This window comes from Gossypium hirsutum, chromosome A07 (genome assembly GCF_007990345.1).
Source record: "Gossypium hirsutum isolate 1008001.06 chromosome A07, Gossypium_hirsutum_v2.1, whole genome shotgun sequence".
NCBI lineage: Eukaryota > Viridiplantae > Streptophyta > Magnoliopsida > Malvales > Malvaceae > Gossypium > Gossypium hirsutum.
The window spans coordinates 84,197,132-84,214,422 of NC_053430.1; the positions used below are offsets into that span (position 1 = coordinate 84,197,132).

Below are 17,291 nucleotides of genomic sequence, written 5' to 3' on the forward strand. Positions count from 1 at the left end.
CTTTTAGTTATTGGAATTTCCGTATATGGAGGTTGAAACATTAATTTGATTCAAATGGGTTGTCATTGTTTCAACTTGTATATAAATTGCATGACCTTAGAGAGAGTTGTTTAAGCTTTGTCATTGATTCAGGTTGGAGAGACAGATTATGGAAGCCAAAATGATGAAAGCGTATCTCTCACTTGCAATTATAGTGCTTGTGCTCGACAATCCAATGAATCCCTGTAGAGCTATGTCAGTTCAAACCAACACCAGCCATACCTCATCACTCATCGCCGACGATGAGGAGTTGGAGTTCCTGATGGATTCTCATAGCGGTAGAATCCTCGCCGGACATGGTGGACATGTGACTGACAAAACTGGCAATCGTGATCGACCAGCTGCAGATTGTGGGAGAGGTAAACCTTACAAATCCTGCCTTCCCAACCCGAATCCAGACGGAAAAAGACCAGAAAATCCTGGGGTTTATAACCGTGGGTAGAACACCCTGGGACCGATAACCGTGGATGCTGAAGGTGAATGGCGTATTGAACTGTTTTTAGTAATTAATTTTTCTTTTTATGGCCTTGGTTGCCTTATGTATGAATTTTATCATTTCCTTTTCAATCTGCTAGGCGGTCTGCATATATAAAGCCAAGAGTCATATGAAATAAATAGGGATAAAATAAGTGTGTTAATTAGAATTTAGAGATAATATAAGAACATAATTACATTGATTTTTATTTTGACAATTAAAAAAAAAACTCTTTATTATTTTGATCTAATTAAACTCTCATATTATTATTACATTAAAAATAAATTCTTAGTTTTAAATTGGAAACTAAATAATCCTTTCTTTAACCTTTAAATTATGCTATAACAATATCAACTTATTATTTTAAATAAAATTTTAATATATATATTAATGTTTCATTTTAAATAATTTTTATTTTTTTATAAATAAAAATAGTGAAAGCTTGTTTCAGTAAAATAAAAATATAATAAATTACATTAAAATTTAGTTTTAAAACTTTTTAACTCTTTAATCTCTTAAAAGTAATTACTAGTAATTTAATTTAATTTATAAATTTTTAGACTCGCGGATGTATTCCTAGTGATTATAAATATGTGTATCAGTGATCATATATAATCACTGTTTCTTCTTCTCCCTTGTTGCTAAAAGAGAAGCAAAGAGAGGGAAAGAACAAACTGTCACTCGTTGGGGCAGGGGCGAGAGCAGTGGATTGTGCCTGAACAGCAACCCGCAAGGCAACGAAAGTAAAAACAAGAGCCGCAAATACAACCACGAAAGAAACCTTGGAAACTGCCATATTTTCCTCTCTCTTTTTTTAAAAATTTTTACAAAAAAAAAGAAAATGTTCTATCTCAGTCTGTGATGGCTCTTTTCAAAAACACCCCTGTAATGGCTTAGGAGAGCCTCGCATACGGAGAGCTCTTAATATATATAATCCATGATGAAGTGAGGACGAAAGGCAAGAATGGGTTGAAATGATTTTATATGGAAGAAAAGGAGGCGAGGAGATGTGATCATCGCTAACGGATACTGCCTCCAGACAACTGTACAACCTACCAAATTACCCGAATCAGCTCGAACCCTCGAATCCCTCTTCGCCTTAACTCTTTGTCGAACAATCTTGTCAGTCCCATTGAAGTAAAACCTGACTACATTTGTAAGCTTAAATTGTTGTGAAACAATGGTGGTGAAATTACTAGCTGTGCATTTAACCCAACCTGCAAACTAAATTTTCCGATTGGCTTTAATCATAAAACTCCCATCAAGCATTGTGAAAGCTTATCGTCTTTGAATGGCCGGCACCGAACTATTGTAAACCACCGATTGAGCATCAACTTTGGGAGTTCCATGATCTAACCAGAAGTGTAAATTTGCATTCACCAGCCAAAATGATATCACATCGACACCGATTCCACTATCGTGATATTTCCCGTCCCATAACCATCCCAAAAACGAGGTTAAATCTAGATCGCAGCTTGGTAAATTGAAATCCCCGATCGCCACAATCGGTTCCCAAAATAATGGGTTAATCCCACCAGTGAAAATAACCAGAAAAACCACTTCCAATCCCACAAATTTCCCGTTGATCGTCACAGAAACTTCCCTATACGCGCCGTTCCCATGTGCCATTGTCAGATTGTTCATCCGGATGTAGGAATAAGACGGATTCGAATACCAAAACTCGTCATTGCCGTGAAACGACGCGTATAATTCCAAAATGATTTGAATAGTGTTCTCCGAGAATCTGACTTTTTTGACATGAACGTCCGATTTGCTTTCCACTCCGAACCAATGTATTCTTCTTCTTTTTTGTCACTGGAGATCGAGATTCTCAAATCTGGCAGCGTTTTGAACAATCCCAATTCGGCGGTTCCCAAATTGTCTCACAAGAATGCTTTGCATCATTGCCTCCACCATGCTAAGCTTTAGCTTTCCAACTCTGACTAGCCCGTCGACCCAATGCCGACGCCTCCTGTAATCAAACACTCCATTTGTGAGGGGGGGGTTGTTTTTTAATTTTTGGGTTTCCATTCGACAATCTAAACGGTGAGAAGAAAGCTCAACAAGAGGAAATACATACTAAAAAATAAAGGCAATCTGATGAACGGAAAAGAAGATCGGAGACAAGGAAGTTCGAGGCTCAAATATGGATTTTGAGGTTTTCAAAGAGTTTTATTTTTTGAGAAAATAAATTGGATAACTTTAAAGAAGGGAAAGAGGGGAGTATTTTGGAGCAAGGTAGCTTGAACCGCGTTGGACAATAGTCACAGTGAACGATGGAAAGAAAGAAACGGTGATGATGATGATGATTTTATTGCAGGAAATATAAGATAAAATAGTGTAGGTCAGTATTTAATTATATATGGATTGTTACCTTAACAATTAATATTGATAGTTAGTGAACTTATAGTCCCATCAACATGTCTGTTAAAAAGTAGATTAGTTTGAAAAAAAAATAAACGTTAAGAGTTAAATTACCCTAAAAAATAAGATAAATGACTAAAGTGACCAAACTGTTAAATGTTAGGGGTTATTTTTGGTATTATACTTTATTGCTATAGTAATTTAGAGGTCATGATGAATATGAAATATCCTCCTATTTAATTTGAAATATAAGGTTATAGATAGTTTAATAAATAATAAAAAGTGTCGATTGAGTATTAGCTCGTTTAATATCGACATTATTGCCAATGTAGGAGGACGTAGATTCGAGTGTACTAAAGCGCATTATCCTCCTATTTAAAGGTTGAGGAGGTGCTATGGTAGTTCTAGACATTGTATCAAAAATAGCATATATGATAAGAACTTATAATGAGATTAATGTCTAAAAATAAATAAATAATAAAAAGCAAGTTATTTATATCAAAATTTAAAATGTTGATATGTAGACATAAATCTTAAAACTAAACATAAATTTTAATTAAATGTGCAATTTGATGTATGAACTTTGATTTGGGTTCAAGTATATACATGGAACTTTAAATTGAATTCAATTCTATATATTTAAAGAAATAATTACATCGATTTGTTTTTATATTAGATAAATATAATTATTTTGCATGTAATATGTAAACTTAAAATTGTGTTGTATCGATAATTGTGTTAACAGTTTGTGAAAGTTGAATCAAATTAATTTTTTATGCATGAAATTGCACAAAATCAAAGTTCATGTATAACATTGCACATTAAACTAAAGTTCATGTATAATTACGAGATTTAACCCTTTCTGTGTATAAAGAAGAAGGAAAAAGAAAAAAAAAGCCAAATTTAACACTGTTGTTGTGTTTATAGTGAAGTTCAACAAAGGGGGCTAGGATGGTTTCTGGCGATTCACATGAATTAATGCGAGGCGAAGAGCCGTTATGACTGGTGATTAGCAGACTGGATGGGGAAGTCCAATGAAAGGTTGAGAGAGATAGAGAAAGGAGAAAAAATGGAGAACCCCCTTGATTTGGGAATCATTGTTGGCTATATATGACAGGTTATGATCCCTAGGCACCACATGTCCTGATGTCATATTGGTGGTCGAAAGGGGATTACATCAGCTAGTTTGCATGGCAAGTCTGGGTTTAAGCGTGGCTGTTAGGGTGGCGATTGGATAGGTTATTATTTGTGTCAGGTGGAATTAGGGCTAGTTTAGTATTGCTTTTAAAAAATGCTTTTTAAAATTTAAGTGTTCAGTATTGCTGTCAAAAAATACTTTTGAGAAATATTTAGATATGATATTATAAAGTAACAAAAATGCTTTTAAATAATGTTCAAATTAGTTAATATTATGATATTTTAGCAAGAATATAAAAATAATTTATTATAACTTATCGTTAATATTTTAAAATATAATATTAATTTTAAATATTTCTAAGTATTTAATATTAATTAATTATTAAATATAAATTATATTCTAAATATTTAACTATAATAATTAAATATTTGTAATTAGATATTAACACATTTGTACTATTTTATATTAAAATGTAATTTGAATATATAACCCATATTAGATATTAACATAACATAGAAAACATAAACCTAATAAATAAAAATATTACATCCATTTGGATTAAAGTTTCAAAAAAGGGCAATATTTATATACCAAATACATCATCAAAAATTTTACAGTAGCATTTACAATTTAAAGTGAATTCATTAAACTAGAGTCTATAGCATCTCTTGTTAATTCCGTTTCAAAACCACTTGAATTGTTTGATTCACCACCAGCGTCATCATCATAATCATTTTCTCCATCATGCATATATTCTGGATCAATAATATTCACATATACCCTGTTAATATTTTAGTATTCCATAAAACCTGCATCATTTCAATCGACATGTTTTCAGATAAAATTGTGTATCACCATTGTAGCAACAATGATCATTGTTTGCTTTTCAAAACTATAACTTGGCATATCCCTTAAAATGACCCTTTTTTTTTCAAAACATCAAAAGTCCTTTTAATCACACTACGTAATGATGAATGTAAATGATTGAATATTTCTTTACAAGATATCAGTCTACCTATTGAAAGTTAGGTAAATGATATCGTTGACCTCTATATGGTCCAAGATAACCTTTCATTTGAGAATATCCAAAATCAACAAGATAATATTTTCCTACATGTCATAATATAACAAACAATTAATTCAAGAATTATTTTTTTTTAAATTATCAATTAAAGAAATTTTACTTTATTATTTAAAAAAAGAAATAAATGAAATATCTTACCATTTGGTGGGTGTAAATATTTGTATTTTGGATCTCGAATTGCATCAAGAAATGTTCTAATGTCATGTGTTGGTCCTTCCCATCCAGCCATGACAAAGGTGAAACACATATTAAAATCACACATTGCCATAGCATTTTGAGTCAGGACACATTTTCTTCCAATATAAGGAATTTGTTTATTTGGTGGAAGAATAGCGGCAATATGAGTACCATCAATTCCACCTATGCAATCCTGAACAAATAATTATATTAGTCTCGTTCGTATTTTTAATCGACCAAAAATATTAAAATATAATAATATAATATTAAATTTTAACCTTAAAATGCGGCATATATCTAGAACCGTTACATATTTTTCAGGTATTGAGCTAAAAAAAGGATCTTCGGGTGCAATTAGATCAATGGCTATCCTTGAAACTTTCTCAAGCATAATTACAAAGAATCAACTTATTGTTGCTCCAAACTTTTGAAATTTTTCTTGACATTGGGAAACTTTTGCACTGGTGCCAAAGATGTATAAAAAATTCCCAACATTTCACGAGAAGATATGTGTCTTGAAGTTTGCAAGTTGTGTCGTGACTCCAAAACTCTCAATAAACTCGTGAATACAATTTTAGACATCCTAAAATTAATCATACAACGTGATAAGCTATAAAAGTAACATATTTTAATCTCATTCTTGATGCGTTTTGGGATGATTAATTATGTAAATTAGTGAATTTGATGCTCCTAATCCTTAAAAATCATGTTTCTATACTTAGGTGAGCATAGGGGAGTGAAAGGAGAGAAAAATGAGCCAAAATTAGACAAAAAGAGCTATTTTTAGGATCCACACGGGCTGGATACATGCCCGTGTGAGCCACACGGGCTGGACATACGCCCATGTGCTAGCCCGTGTCGATTTCGCATTCTACTTCTCAAATATGCGAAAAAACCCAATCTGAGCATTCTAAAGTCTATAAATACCTATTAGAAGAATACCTAAGGGAGCCATCAGAGAAGAAAAAAGAAAAGACTCGAAGAACACCATCGGTGTAACAGCCTAATTTTCAGTGATGTCGAAAATAGTAATTCGAGATCACTACATTCAACGAGTAAGTTTGAAAATTTAGTAAATTAATAATTATAAGTCAAGTGTGACATTAGAAATATTCTTGAATTAGTGAATTTTGTGAATTAAAAGAATGTATTAGGTCAAATGGGTCAAAAACAAGGTATTGAGACCTCGAATTCATAAACCGAGCCATAAATATTTTTAAAAATATTTATGTTGTGTTATTGAGTTAGTATGAAAGTTTCGTTAGAAAATTTTAATGTTTTGATAGTCAATTAATTAAAAATGACTAAATTGTAAAATGTGTAAAATTTGTTAAATAGTGATTAAATAGCTTAAGTGACTAACAAATTTATGTCTGATACCAATTACTATAAATATATAAATCCATTGTAAGAAATCAGAAATACATGAGAGACTTGGAATGAAATTAAAACTGAATATAAATGATAATTTAGTTTTTTACCCTCAAATACTCAAACAGAGGAAGAGGAGAATAATATAAGTACAAGTTCAACACCAATAGGAATGAAAACAGTTCAAATACCTAAATTTAATATGATCTTGTACTAATGAAATTAAAACTGAATATATAGGAGAATCATCTAATCAACAACTAAGTCAAACTATACCTATACCACATAGGATAGATGATTTAGATAAAAGAAATGTGGCCCAATGAGGAATATATTTAGACTTAACTAATATTTCAATATCAAAGAAAAATTTTGTAGGAACTTAGTAAAGAAGCAGAAGCAGCAAAAGAAAATATAGATTCTATAGGAAATAGAATAAATTTTGCGAAAGAAAGAATAACTTTACATTGTTTACAAACTAAAGCTTCTAAACAAGTAAAAAATAAATTAAGTTATAGTCACTGTACAAAAATTTTAGAAAATGAATGGGAGTTTAGATGTAAAACAACACGTCCTAATACTTATAAAAAAATAGAAAGAAAAATAGAAAATATAAATTAATTAGATGGAAACCAAGAAATAAAAGATATACTGGTAATAATAAGAAAAAGAAAAAAAATTATTAGAAGAAAAACTTCTAAAAAACCTAAAAACAAATATGTAAATGTTTTATATGTGATGAAGAAGGTCATATAGCACCAAATTGTCCTAACAAAGGAAAAAGTGCTAAAAAAATGATTAAAAGTCTTGAAGAACAAGATTTAGAAATTTGTTATGAAAAGGAAATAAATCCTGAAGAAATATTATATGAATTAATATCAGAAACAGATTCTGATTCAGATAATGAAGAATATATATTTATGTTTAATGTAGGAAGTAATTCTAAAAATCAATTAGAAGAAATCCTTAAGTCTGAGCAACAAGATATAAAATTAAGAAATTTAATTGGAGAAGAAAAAGACTTTTCTGATAAAATGATAGAGAAAATAAATAAAAATCATAATTCTAAAGAAGAAATATATAAAATATCTAAGTTTAAAATATGGAGTCAAAGACATATAGAGGAAATTAGTGGCAATACAGTCGCTAAAGATACTAGAGGAGAATTAACAGAAATCCCATTATTTACTAAACATAAAATTAAGAGGATTAAAAAGAAATATCCTCAAGTTAGATATATACATTTAGGTATAATTATGATAACAATTAGAGCTTTATTTGGAAAAGGTCATGATATACCTATACTAGCGGTTTTATTAGATAAAAGATTTGAAAATCCAATAAAAGCACTTATTGGAGGAATTCAATCTAATTTACATACTGGTGTAATAGGTTTTAAAGTTAAACCAAACTATTTTATATCTATTACAGATCCTCTAATAGAAGAGTGTTTATGTTTAAGAATTCAGACAAAAAATTCTGATATTAATGATTTAGCAGAAGATCTAGCAATAAGTTGGACTTCTATTAATGAATATACCAATACTGCAGAAGTAGAAACTAAGGAGATTAATAATAAAATCATTGAGTTATTTGAGCCTAATAAATTTACTACATAAATTCAGCTAAAATTATTACATTTAAAAATATTTATCAATACCAAGAGATTGGAAGATAGATAGAATAAGTGGAGCTAGTACTTCAAAACCGGTAAGTACTATAGAATATATGTCTTCAGGAGATAAGCTATATTTTAAAAATAATGCTATAACAAATACAAATGATAATTTAGTTTTACCCTCAAATACTCAAATAGAGGAATGAAAACAGTTCAAATACCTATTTTTCCTACTGGACCTAGTAGAAATTCTAAAAATACTAAAATGGAAGAAATACAATCTTCTACAATTATTCAAAAAATGAAAATGGGAAAAATGATATTATTACATTTTCAAATTTTCAACCTAGGAAATATTATACATATAAAGAAATTACATTTCAATTTAGAGAATATAAAACATATTCTTTACATGCTTTATTAGATACTGGAGCTCATGCCATTCCTGTAGAAAAACGGGAATTAATGAAAAATCCAATTAGAACTGTAACGCCCCGATTTTTGGGCCTAAAAGTATTGGGCCTTGAGTCTGGGTTCAGGTAGAAGACGACCCGAATAAATTGGATGTTTTGATTATTATTATATTATTATTACTATTTAGTATGTTTAGTTTATTAATTAAATAAATTACGAAGGGTTTATGGTGTGGGAAAAAGTCCGGGGCTCGGCCCATAGCTTTAGCAAAATTCTTAAATTTTGCCTCTTAAGGAAATCTGAGCATAAGGCCTTAAAAATAAGTTGGGCAATAACTGGGCATAAAGGAACGCTTGGTCCAGTGGTTAGGCACGCTAGGCAGTAGGAAGGGAAGCTGGGGTTCAATTCCCAGTGTGCGCAAATGTTGATTTTTTTTTTTAACAACCAGGGATTGCCGCAAGGCGGCCTTATAATTACCTCTGGAGGAAAAATGGCACAATCGAGTAAGTGGTGTGGTGGTAAGGTACGGGTGGTGTAGCTGAAGGGTAAGGTTTCGAGTCTGGTAAGTAGGGATGTTTTTGTTTTATTTTTAAACGAACCGGGGCTGCAGCAGATAAGTCTTAAAATTAATTGTGAGTAGACTATATCTTGAGAGGAGCTTTAGTGTAGTGGCAAGCAGCGTATGTGGGTGCCTGGAGGTCTCGGTTTCGAGCTGCTGTACGCTCAATGGGCGACCAATTTTGTTGCTCTCGTGGGGGAGAGTTAGAGTTTGACTGAAACTCTCCTAGCAGTGGCTTGAGTCGGTCAAGCGGTGGACTGCTGCTGATGGTGCAAGGAATTTGGATGGGATTTAAATTGGTGGTGGCTGAAATTTATTAGCAAAACATGGAATTTGAACTTGGGAAGAATTTTTATGCCGAAATGCACTCATTCGGCCATAGCAAATAAGTGCCGTTTATTTTTGGCCTTAATGATTCATTTTCTCTTCTTTCATTCTCTTGCTCTCTTAGTTCTTAAAGCCGAGGCCATTAACCCATTCCTCTCATTTCTTTTATCATCATCTCCCCTCTACTTCACAAACTTCTATTTTCCATCTCGTTTCTTCAAAAGCCGAATCACCTAGATCTATTCTCTATTAGTATTTTGGGTTAGATCTACAACAAATCTGGAATAGGAAGGTACTTTGGAACGTTTCTGGCAAGTAGATCCTCGGTAAATTCTCAGATCTTTCTGTCCATTCGTTATTTCGGGTTTTTAAGAAAAGCCGAAAACCCCTATACGCATAGGGTGGCTATCGACTGAGACTAAAGGGTTATTGGTTTTGTTTATTGTTCTGTTATGTATTTAATATGGATTTAAGGACAAGAAATCAAGGAGCATAGAGGGTTGACATTGTTGGAGCATCTAGATTTGGTAGTTGGAGATCGATAAAGGTAAGGGTTAAAGATATGGACTATGGCCGAATATGGTAAGGGTTTGATGTGTTAAGTTGTTATTGAGTTTTAATCTAATGTTATAGTAACCGATTGTAGGCTACTCGTATGTAAAACTCGTCAACGTTTCGTCATAAAATAGGTGTGCAAACGACACCCACTAGTAGACTAGATCGGCAAAAGCCGAAAAGCCAAAATGCCGAAAAGTCGGCATTTCGAGAACTTGTGAGCGTACGAGCGCTCGTAGGATTGTTTGTATTGATAATTTTGGTAACTTCAACGGTAAGATTGCAAAGTGCGTAATTTCGTGCACCTCGGTGAATTTGGGCTTCGATGGGCCGAAATTGGGTAATGGGCTAACGGGTCCATTTCGATAAAAACATCCGGTAAGTATTCTGAAGACACGTTAATAACTGTAATGAGCATGAAACCCTAAAAAGACTAATAAAATTACTGAAATACCTTTGTAATGTAGAATTACGGTAATACCCCTAAAGGGGTAAGTTTACGATTACGCCCATCGAGGGTAAATAACTGTTCTTATGCTATAATCTGACTGTCTTTCTGAAGCATGCCTTGCTAAATATATATATTCTGCATACATGTCATACTACATGGGGTTTGGTTTTGTTATGGAAGAAGAACCCGTTCTGGTGGCTGTGCTACATATTCTGATATAAGCAGCTTTTCTGCGGATTATAGTTAGTGCCGAAACCGGTGCTAACACTGTATGTGTAGAGATGGCGTGGGTGATTTATTCCCCACAAGAAGTGTAGGGATGGACGGAGGCAAGTGCAGGGTTGGATGGGGTTATCGTGCATTAATCATATGAGACTGTTTTGTTATGGGCCAACTGTGTTGATATGGGCAATGCCCAATATATCTTGACTTGTTATAGGGCTACGGCCCAGATTGATACTGATATGGGCTAGGCCCAGTATACTTTGATATTGTAAGGGGCTATGGCCCAGATTAATATTGATATGGGCTAAGGCCCAGTTAACTTTGATTTCTGAATAAGGCTTAGGCCCTGTAAAGCTTGAACTGATTTGGGCTCTGGTTGGGATACTTTACACACTGAGTTTTCCAAACTCACCCCCTTTTTCCCATCTTTGCAGGTGAGCCTTAGATCGGTGGACTTAGAGCTGGAGGGATTCAGAGTGGCCATGTGGACTGTTTAAAATAAGTGTTTATACCTCACTTTTGTTTTAGATTATTTCCTTTATGTTTTCGGGTTTTAATTTGTAATAAGGTCATTTTAATTATTTTTAATTGGTTTTAGTATGTTTTGTTAGCTTAGATATGGTATTGTTTTAACTGTTTGAAATTGAATAGCTCTAGGGCGCGTTTTAAAAAAGGTTACTTGATTTCAAAATATCGCGATAACAAACCAAGGCTTCTGCAACGAAAACGTTTTCAAAATTAATAACCTTTCCAAATGGTTTTAAACGAAATGGTTTTCCCTGAACAATCACTTAGTTAAAGTGTGACAATGGTTGTGTGCATGTTTAGGAATGGATCCATGGAGAGCTTGGTACTTAAGCAGTCTAATAGACTCACCTCTTCTTTTCCGGCATCCTATCTGTTCCACAGCTTCCATTCACTTTAATCTATAACGAAAAATACTCTTTACCACTAAGAAAGATTTTAGATAAAACATGACTTTTATAGTAATGCTTCAATGTGACACGCCGGATTCGAGCTAAACTTCCAGGCAGGGTTTGGAGTGTTACATTTAGTGGTATCAGAGCCCAGTTGCAACAACTCGGCTGTGGATCAAGGTCTGAAAAGCTTTTCGAAAAACTTTGCTAAACTTAGGCCCAATAAGGGTATTTTGGAAACGGTTTTGGAAAATTCTTTTCAAAGATATTTTACAAGGTACACATGTTTTAAGGTTTAATCTTAAAATGGTTTAAGTTTTTCTGGGTTTTTGAAATTTGATAACCAAAGAAGTGGCACACTGAATCCCCGGCACCAAGTCTGTAAGTATTTCTGTTACTCATACTACACTGTATTAAGATATTACTGTAGATAGAACTGAGACTATATCATGACATTATAGCTAGGGCAATACCAAAAACCCTAGAATACTGAGACTGTAGCTAAGCTGAGATTTGCGAAAGCGAACTCTGAAACTCTATCTATGCATAAAACTCTTAATACAAACAATTCGATAGATACGATGAGCACACGTGGTACTCGTGGATAGGGTACTAGGGGCCGTGGTAGAGGCCATAGAGGGGCTAGAGCTGAGTCCCTTGCTTCTGATATTATACCTGTGGTGGACGCTAGTGAGATACCGGCATCGCCTACGACGGATAGTGGACAGGACCGTATGATCATACGGCTGGGGATGACGCACTGTCCCAAGCCATGCTTCGTATTCTGGAAAAGGTTGCTAAACCCAACACTGGTATCGAAGGCCGTGGGTCAGTTTCGGAACGTCTCCAATCGAATGGAGCAGAAGTCTTTAGGGGCATTTCTGGAGTAGCCCCGAATGTGGTTGAGTACTGGTTGGAAGCCACGGACAGAATAATGGATGACCTGGATTGCACGGTTGAACAAAAGCTGAAAGGGGCGATATCACTACTTAGGGAAGAAGCTTACCAATGGTGGTTGACCGTGAAAGAGGGCACCCAACTTCAGCGGATTACCTGGGAATTCTTTAAATTCGTATTTCAAGGGAAGTACATTGGGGCAAGCTATGTAGATGCCCGGAGGAAGGAATTCTTAAACTTAACTCCAGGGGGTCGATCTGTGGCTGAATATGAAGCAGAGTTTTTGCGACTTAGCCGATATGCCCGTGGAATAGTAGCAACAGAGTACGAACGTTGTGTTCGGTTCAAGGATGGCCTCCGGGATAGTCTACGAGTATTAATAGCTCTACAGAGGGAGCGAGTTTTTGCAGTATTGGTAGAGAAAGCTAAGATAGCTGAGGATGTGAAGCGCGCTGAGCGCCGAAGCTGGGAAAAGAAAATGAGTAAAAATAAAATAGATTTAGGGCCCTCCAATTCTGATTAAAGGCATAGGAAAAGTGCCAGGGCAGATGGGCCAGTCCGAGCTGAAGCCCCTGTTGCTGTTGTTAGATTGCAACCTTGTGTTGATTGCAGGAAAAGCCATTATGGCGAATGCTGGAAAAGGATTGGAGCCTGTTTAAGATGTGGATCGATGGAGCATCGTTTCAGAGAGTGTCCTCGGAGACCAGATTATGGACAAACTACTGGTACAGGTAATATACAGCCGCCGAGGGGTGGTCAGCAGCCAGTAAGAGGCCGTAGCAATGGAATGGGTCGTGGTCGTGGAGCACTAGATAGGGATATGGGACATGCTGAGGCGAGACAGCCAGCTTTGGTCTATGCAGCATGTCGCCGTGAGGACGGAGATGCTCCAAAAGCAGATGTTGGTACGTACTTCTCTCATGGTGTATTATTTACTTAATTTGCAATTAGAGCTAAAGTGCGGCAGAAGTGTAGTGGTTTGACTTGAGTCATACGGTTAGTTGATAGTTTGAAATTTTGAGGATGAAATTTCTTTAAAGGGAATAGAGTTGTAACGCCCCGATTTTTGGGCCTAAAAGTATTGAGCCTTGAGTCTGGGTTCGGGTAGAAGACGATCGTAATAAATTGGATGTTTTGATTATTATTATTATTATTATATTATTATTTAGTATGTTTAGTTTAGTAATTAAATAAATTACGAAGGGTTTATGGTGTGGGAAAAAGTCCGAGGCTCGACCCATAGCTTTAGCAAAATTCTTAAATTTTGCCTCTTAAGGAAATCTGGGCATAAGGCCTTAAAAATAAGTTGAGCAGTATCTGGGCATAAAGGAACGCCTGGTCCAGTGGTTAGCCACGCTAGGCAGCAGGAAAAGAAGTTGGGGTTCAATTCCTAGTGTGCGCAAATGTTGATTTTTTTTTAACAACCAGGGATTGTCGCAAGGAGGCCTTATAATTACCACGGGAGGAAAGATGACACAATCAAGCAAGTGGCGTGGTGGTAAGGTACGGGTGGTGTAGCTGAAGGGTAGGGGTTCGAGTATGGTAAGTAGCGATGTTTTTGTTTTATTTTTAAACGAACCGGGACTGCAGCAGATAAATCTTAAAATTAATTTTGAGTAGATTATATCCTGAGAGGAGCTTCAGTGCAGTGGAAAGCAGTGTATGTGGGTGCCTAGAGGTCTTAGTTTTGAGCTGCCGTATGCGTAATGGGCAACCAATTTTGCTGCGGGGAGAGTTAGAGTTTGACTGAAACTCTCCTAGCAGTGGCTTGAGTTGGTCAAGCGGTGGACTGCTGCTGATGGTGCAAGGAATTTGGATGGGATTTAAATTGGTGGTGGCTGAAATTTAGGAGCAAAACATGGAATTTGAACTTGGGAGGAATTTTTATGCCGAAATGCACTCATTTGGCCATAGCAAATAAGTGCCGTTTATTTTTGGCCTTTATGATTCATTTTCTCTTCTTTCATTCTCTTGCTCTCTTAGTTCTTTAAGCCGAGGCCATTAACCCATTCCTCTCCTTTCTTTTATCATCATCTCCCCTCTACTTCACAAACTTCTATTCTCCATCTCGTTTCTTCAAAAGCCGAATCATCTAGATCTATTCTCTATTCGTATTTTGGGTTAGATCTACAACAAATCTGGAATAGGAAGGTACTTCGGAACGTTTCTGGCTAGTAGATCCTCGGTAAGTACTCAAATCTTTCTGTCCATTAGTTATTTCGGGTTTTTAAGAAAAGCCGAAAACCCCTATACGCATAGGGTGGCTATCGATTGAGACTAAAAGGTTATTGGTTTTGTTTATTGTTCTGTTATGTATTTAGTGTGGATTTAAGGACAACTAGAATCATTACACTTAGATGAAATAGAGACTTGGAATCTCGATAATATCCAAGAAGGATAAAGACAAAATAGCTAGCCACGTGGAAAAAAAAAGAAATTCAAGACATGTGGTAACTTAAAAAGCAAGGCATCTATGTACAAACAAAGAAGTGATGTGACAACTGCCAGGATACGTGGAAGCCACAATAAATTTGCCAGGATACGTGGAAGCCACAATAAATTCATCCTTGTCAGAAACACTGTTCGGGATTGAAGAAAATTGAAATAGAGTTTAGTAATTTTGCTATAATAGCTATGTACGAAGCCTAAACAAGGCATCGAAAAAATAGTTTAGAATTCTTCTATCTTACTTTCAGTATTCTCTCTTTGAAAACATTCTCTCTTTGTTAAAACCTTCCTTTACTTTTAATAAAATTATCTTCTGCATCCCTTTTCTTTTACTATAAGGATCTATTTGTTCAATATCCATTGCTTCTGGAATTTCTATATTTTCTTCCTCATCTGTTGAAGTATTTTCTTCATCAGATTTATAATTAGTAACCTTTAAATCTTCTTGATTATCAGAATTACTAGAACTACTACTTTCTGAAGTATCATAATTTAACATGTAATGATAATTAAATAAAGTAAATACATCTTTATGTTTTTCATAAAATTCTTCTATTAATTTTAAATATTCTACTCTTTCATTTTTATTAGTACTTTTAGTAAATCTAATTTTCCAATGTTCTATGAGTTCTTTATAAGATTGAAAATCATATTTTTGTTTAGTAACATATTTTCTTTTCTGTTTTTCAGATTTTTTATTTCTATTAATAGTAGAAGATGACTCTTCCGAAGAAGTTTCTTTTTCATCTGATAAAGTTAAAATTATATTACTATTACCATAATACAAAGGACCTAAATCTATGTCTGACTCTATATTATTATTAACTATAACTTGTTCTAATTTATTATTAACTTCAAATAAGATTTCTTTAGATTTGTTGTTCAAATCTAATTCCTTAATATTTCCTAAATGATTTACTTGTTATTCTATATTACTAACTTTATTATATAATTTATTAAAATATATAGAGATTATATCCATTAAACTATTAAATCCTTTACTAAGAGCGGAAATATTATTTTCTTGCTTAGAATCTATATGCATAATATGATTGCAGGTTTTATCTTTATATAAATAATCTGTTTCTTCCATGTTATTTATCTATAGTACCTAAAATCTTCTGTTATGTTATTATGTCTTAACTAACAAAGGCCTAATGTCTCTCACTGAGACTTAAACAGGCAAAAATAAGACAAAATAACAGATGTATAGGTTTTTAGATAAATAAACACAGAATTAACTAAATTGTAAATTAAAGATAAGAACTTATAATGGATTTAGTTTTACCCTCAAATACTCAAACAGAAGAAGATGAGGATAATATAAGTACAATTTCAACACCAATAAGAATGAAAACAGTTCAAATACTTATTTTTCCTACTAAACCTAGTAGAAATTCTAGAAATACTAGAATGGAAGAAATACAATCTTCTACAATTATTCAACAAATGAAAATGGGAAAAAATGATATTATTACATTTTCAAATTTTCAACCTAGGAAATATTATAAATATATAGAAATTACATTTCAATTTAGAGAATATAAAACATATTCTTTACATGTTTTATTAGATACTGGAGCTACCACGAGTAGTTGTAGGGAAAATGCCATTCCTGTAGAAAAATGGGAATTAATGAAAAACCTAATTAGAGCCATAAGAATAGATGGTAAAGAAACCATATTTCAATTTAAGGCTAGAAATATACCAATTTACATAAATAATGTAAGATTTGTAATTCCTAAAATATTGTGTTTTCCTGAAATGCATGGAGACATATTATTAGGAAATAATTTTATATATCATCATTTTCCATCTCTAAAGATAAAAACATAGTAATATTGCCAGCAGAAAAAACTTCTATAGAAATACCTTTAGTAGAAAATCATAAATTTGTGTGTGATAAAGAATTTACACCAATAAGAAAAGAACAAATTAAACAACTTGAAACAAGTCACTGGTTTTTTAAAATTTTAGAAGATAATTTTAGTGAAGAACCATTAAAATTATGGAAAAATAGTCCTAGATATTGTGAAATAAAATTAGAAAATCCTAATAAAATTATTAGAGTTAAACCTATGATCTATACTAAACAAGATATAGATGAATTTGATACACAAATCAAAGAATTATTAGAAAAATGATTAATAGAAAAAACTAATGGTCCACATTCTAGTCTAGCCTTTATGGTAAGAAACCATGCTGAAATAAAAAAAGGGAAAAGCTAGGATG

General features: G+C 33.6%; 1 protein-coding gene, 1 long non-coding RNA gene and 1 pseudogene across 2 annotated transcripts; 2 read left to right on the top strand and 1 right to left on the bottom strand.

Moving 5' to 3' along the window:
- Positions 1-1,292: 1,292 nt before the first annotated feature.
- Positions 1,293-2,326, bottom strand: LOC107955692 (peptide-N4-(N-acetyl-beta-glucosaminyl)asparagine amidase A-like; annotated as a pseudogene).
- Positions 2,327-12,486: 10,160 nt separating this feature from the next.
- Positions 12,487-13,270, top strand: LOC107956411 (uncharacterized). The gene is made up of 3 exons (XM_016892091.1): positions 12,487-12,725; positions 12,816-13,093; positions 13,224-13,270. Exons 1-3 carry the CDS (start codon positions 12,487-12,489, stop codon positions 13,268-13,270), a joined length of 564 nt encoding a protein of 187 aa, XP_016747580.1.
- A 1,022-nt stretch (positions 13,271-14,292) lies between these two features.
- LOC121231891 (uncharacterized) lies at positions 14,293-15,377 on the top strand. Its single transcript, XR_005930041.1, has 2 exons — positions 14,293-14,796; positions 14,933-15,377. It is a non-coding gene; the product is annotated as an uncharacterized lncRNA (long non-coding RNA).
- Positions 15,378-17,291: the final 1,914 nt, after the last annotated feature.

Excerpts from the sequence above, each read along its gene's own strand:
- LOC107956411 (XM_016892091.1), top strand. The coding sequence starts at position 12,487 with ATGCTTCGTATTCTGGAAAAGGTTGCTAAACCCAACACTGGTATCGAA. Across the intron at positions 12,726-12,815 it reads AGGGAAGAAGCTTACCAATG|CTATGTAGATGCCCGGAGGA; the intron begins GTGGTTGACCGT and ends CATTGGGGCAAG. Across the intron at positions 13,094-13,223 it reads AAGCTGGGAAAAGAAAATGA|GAAAAGCCATTATGGCGAAT; the intron begins GTAAAAATAAAA and ends TGTTGATTGCAG.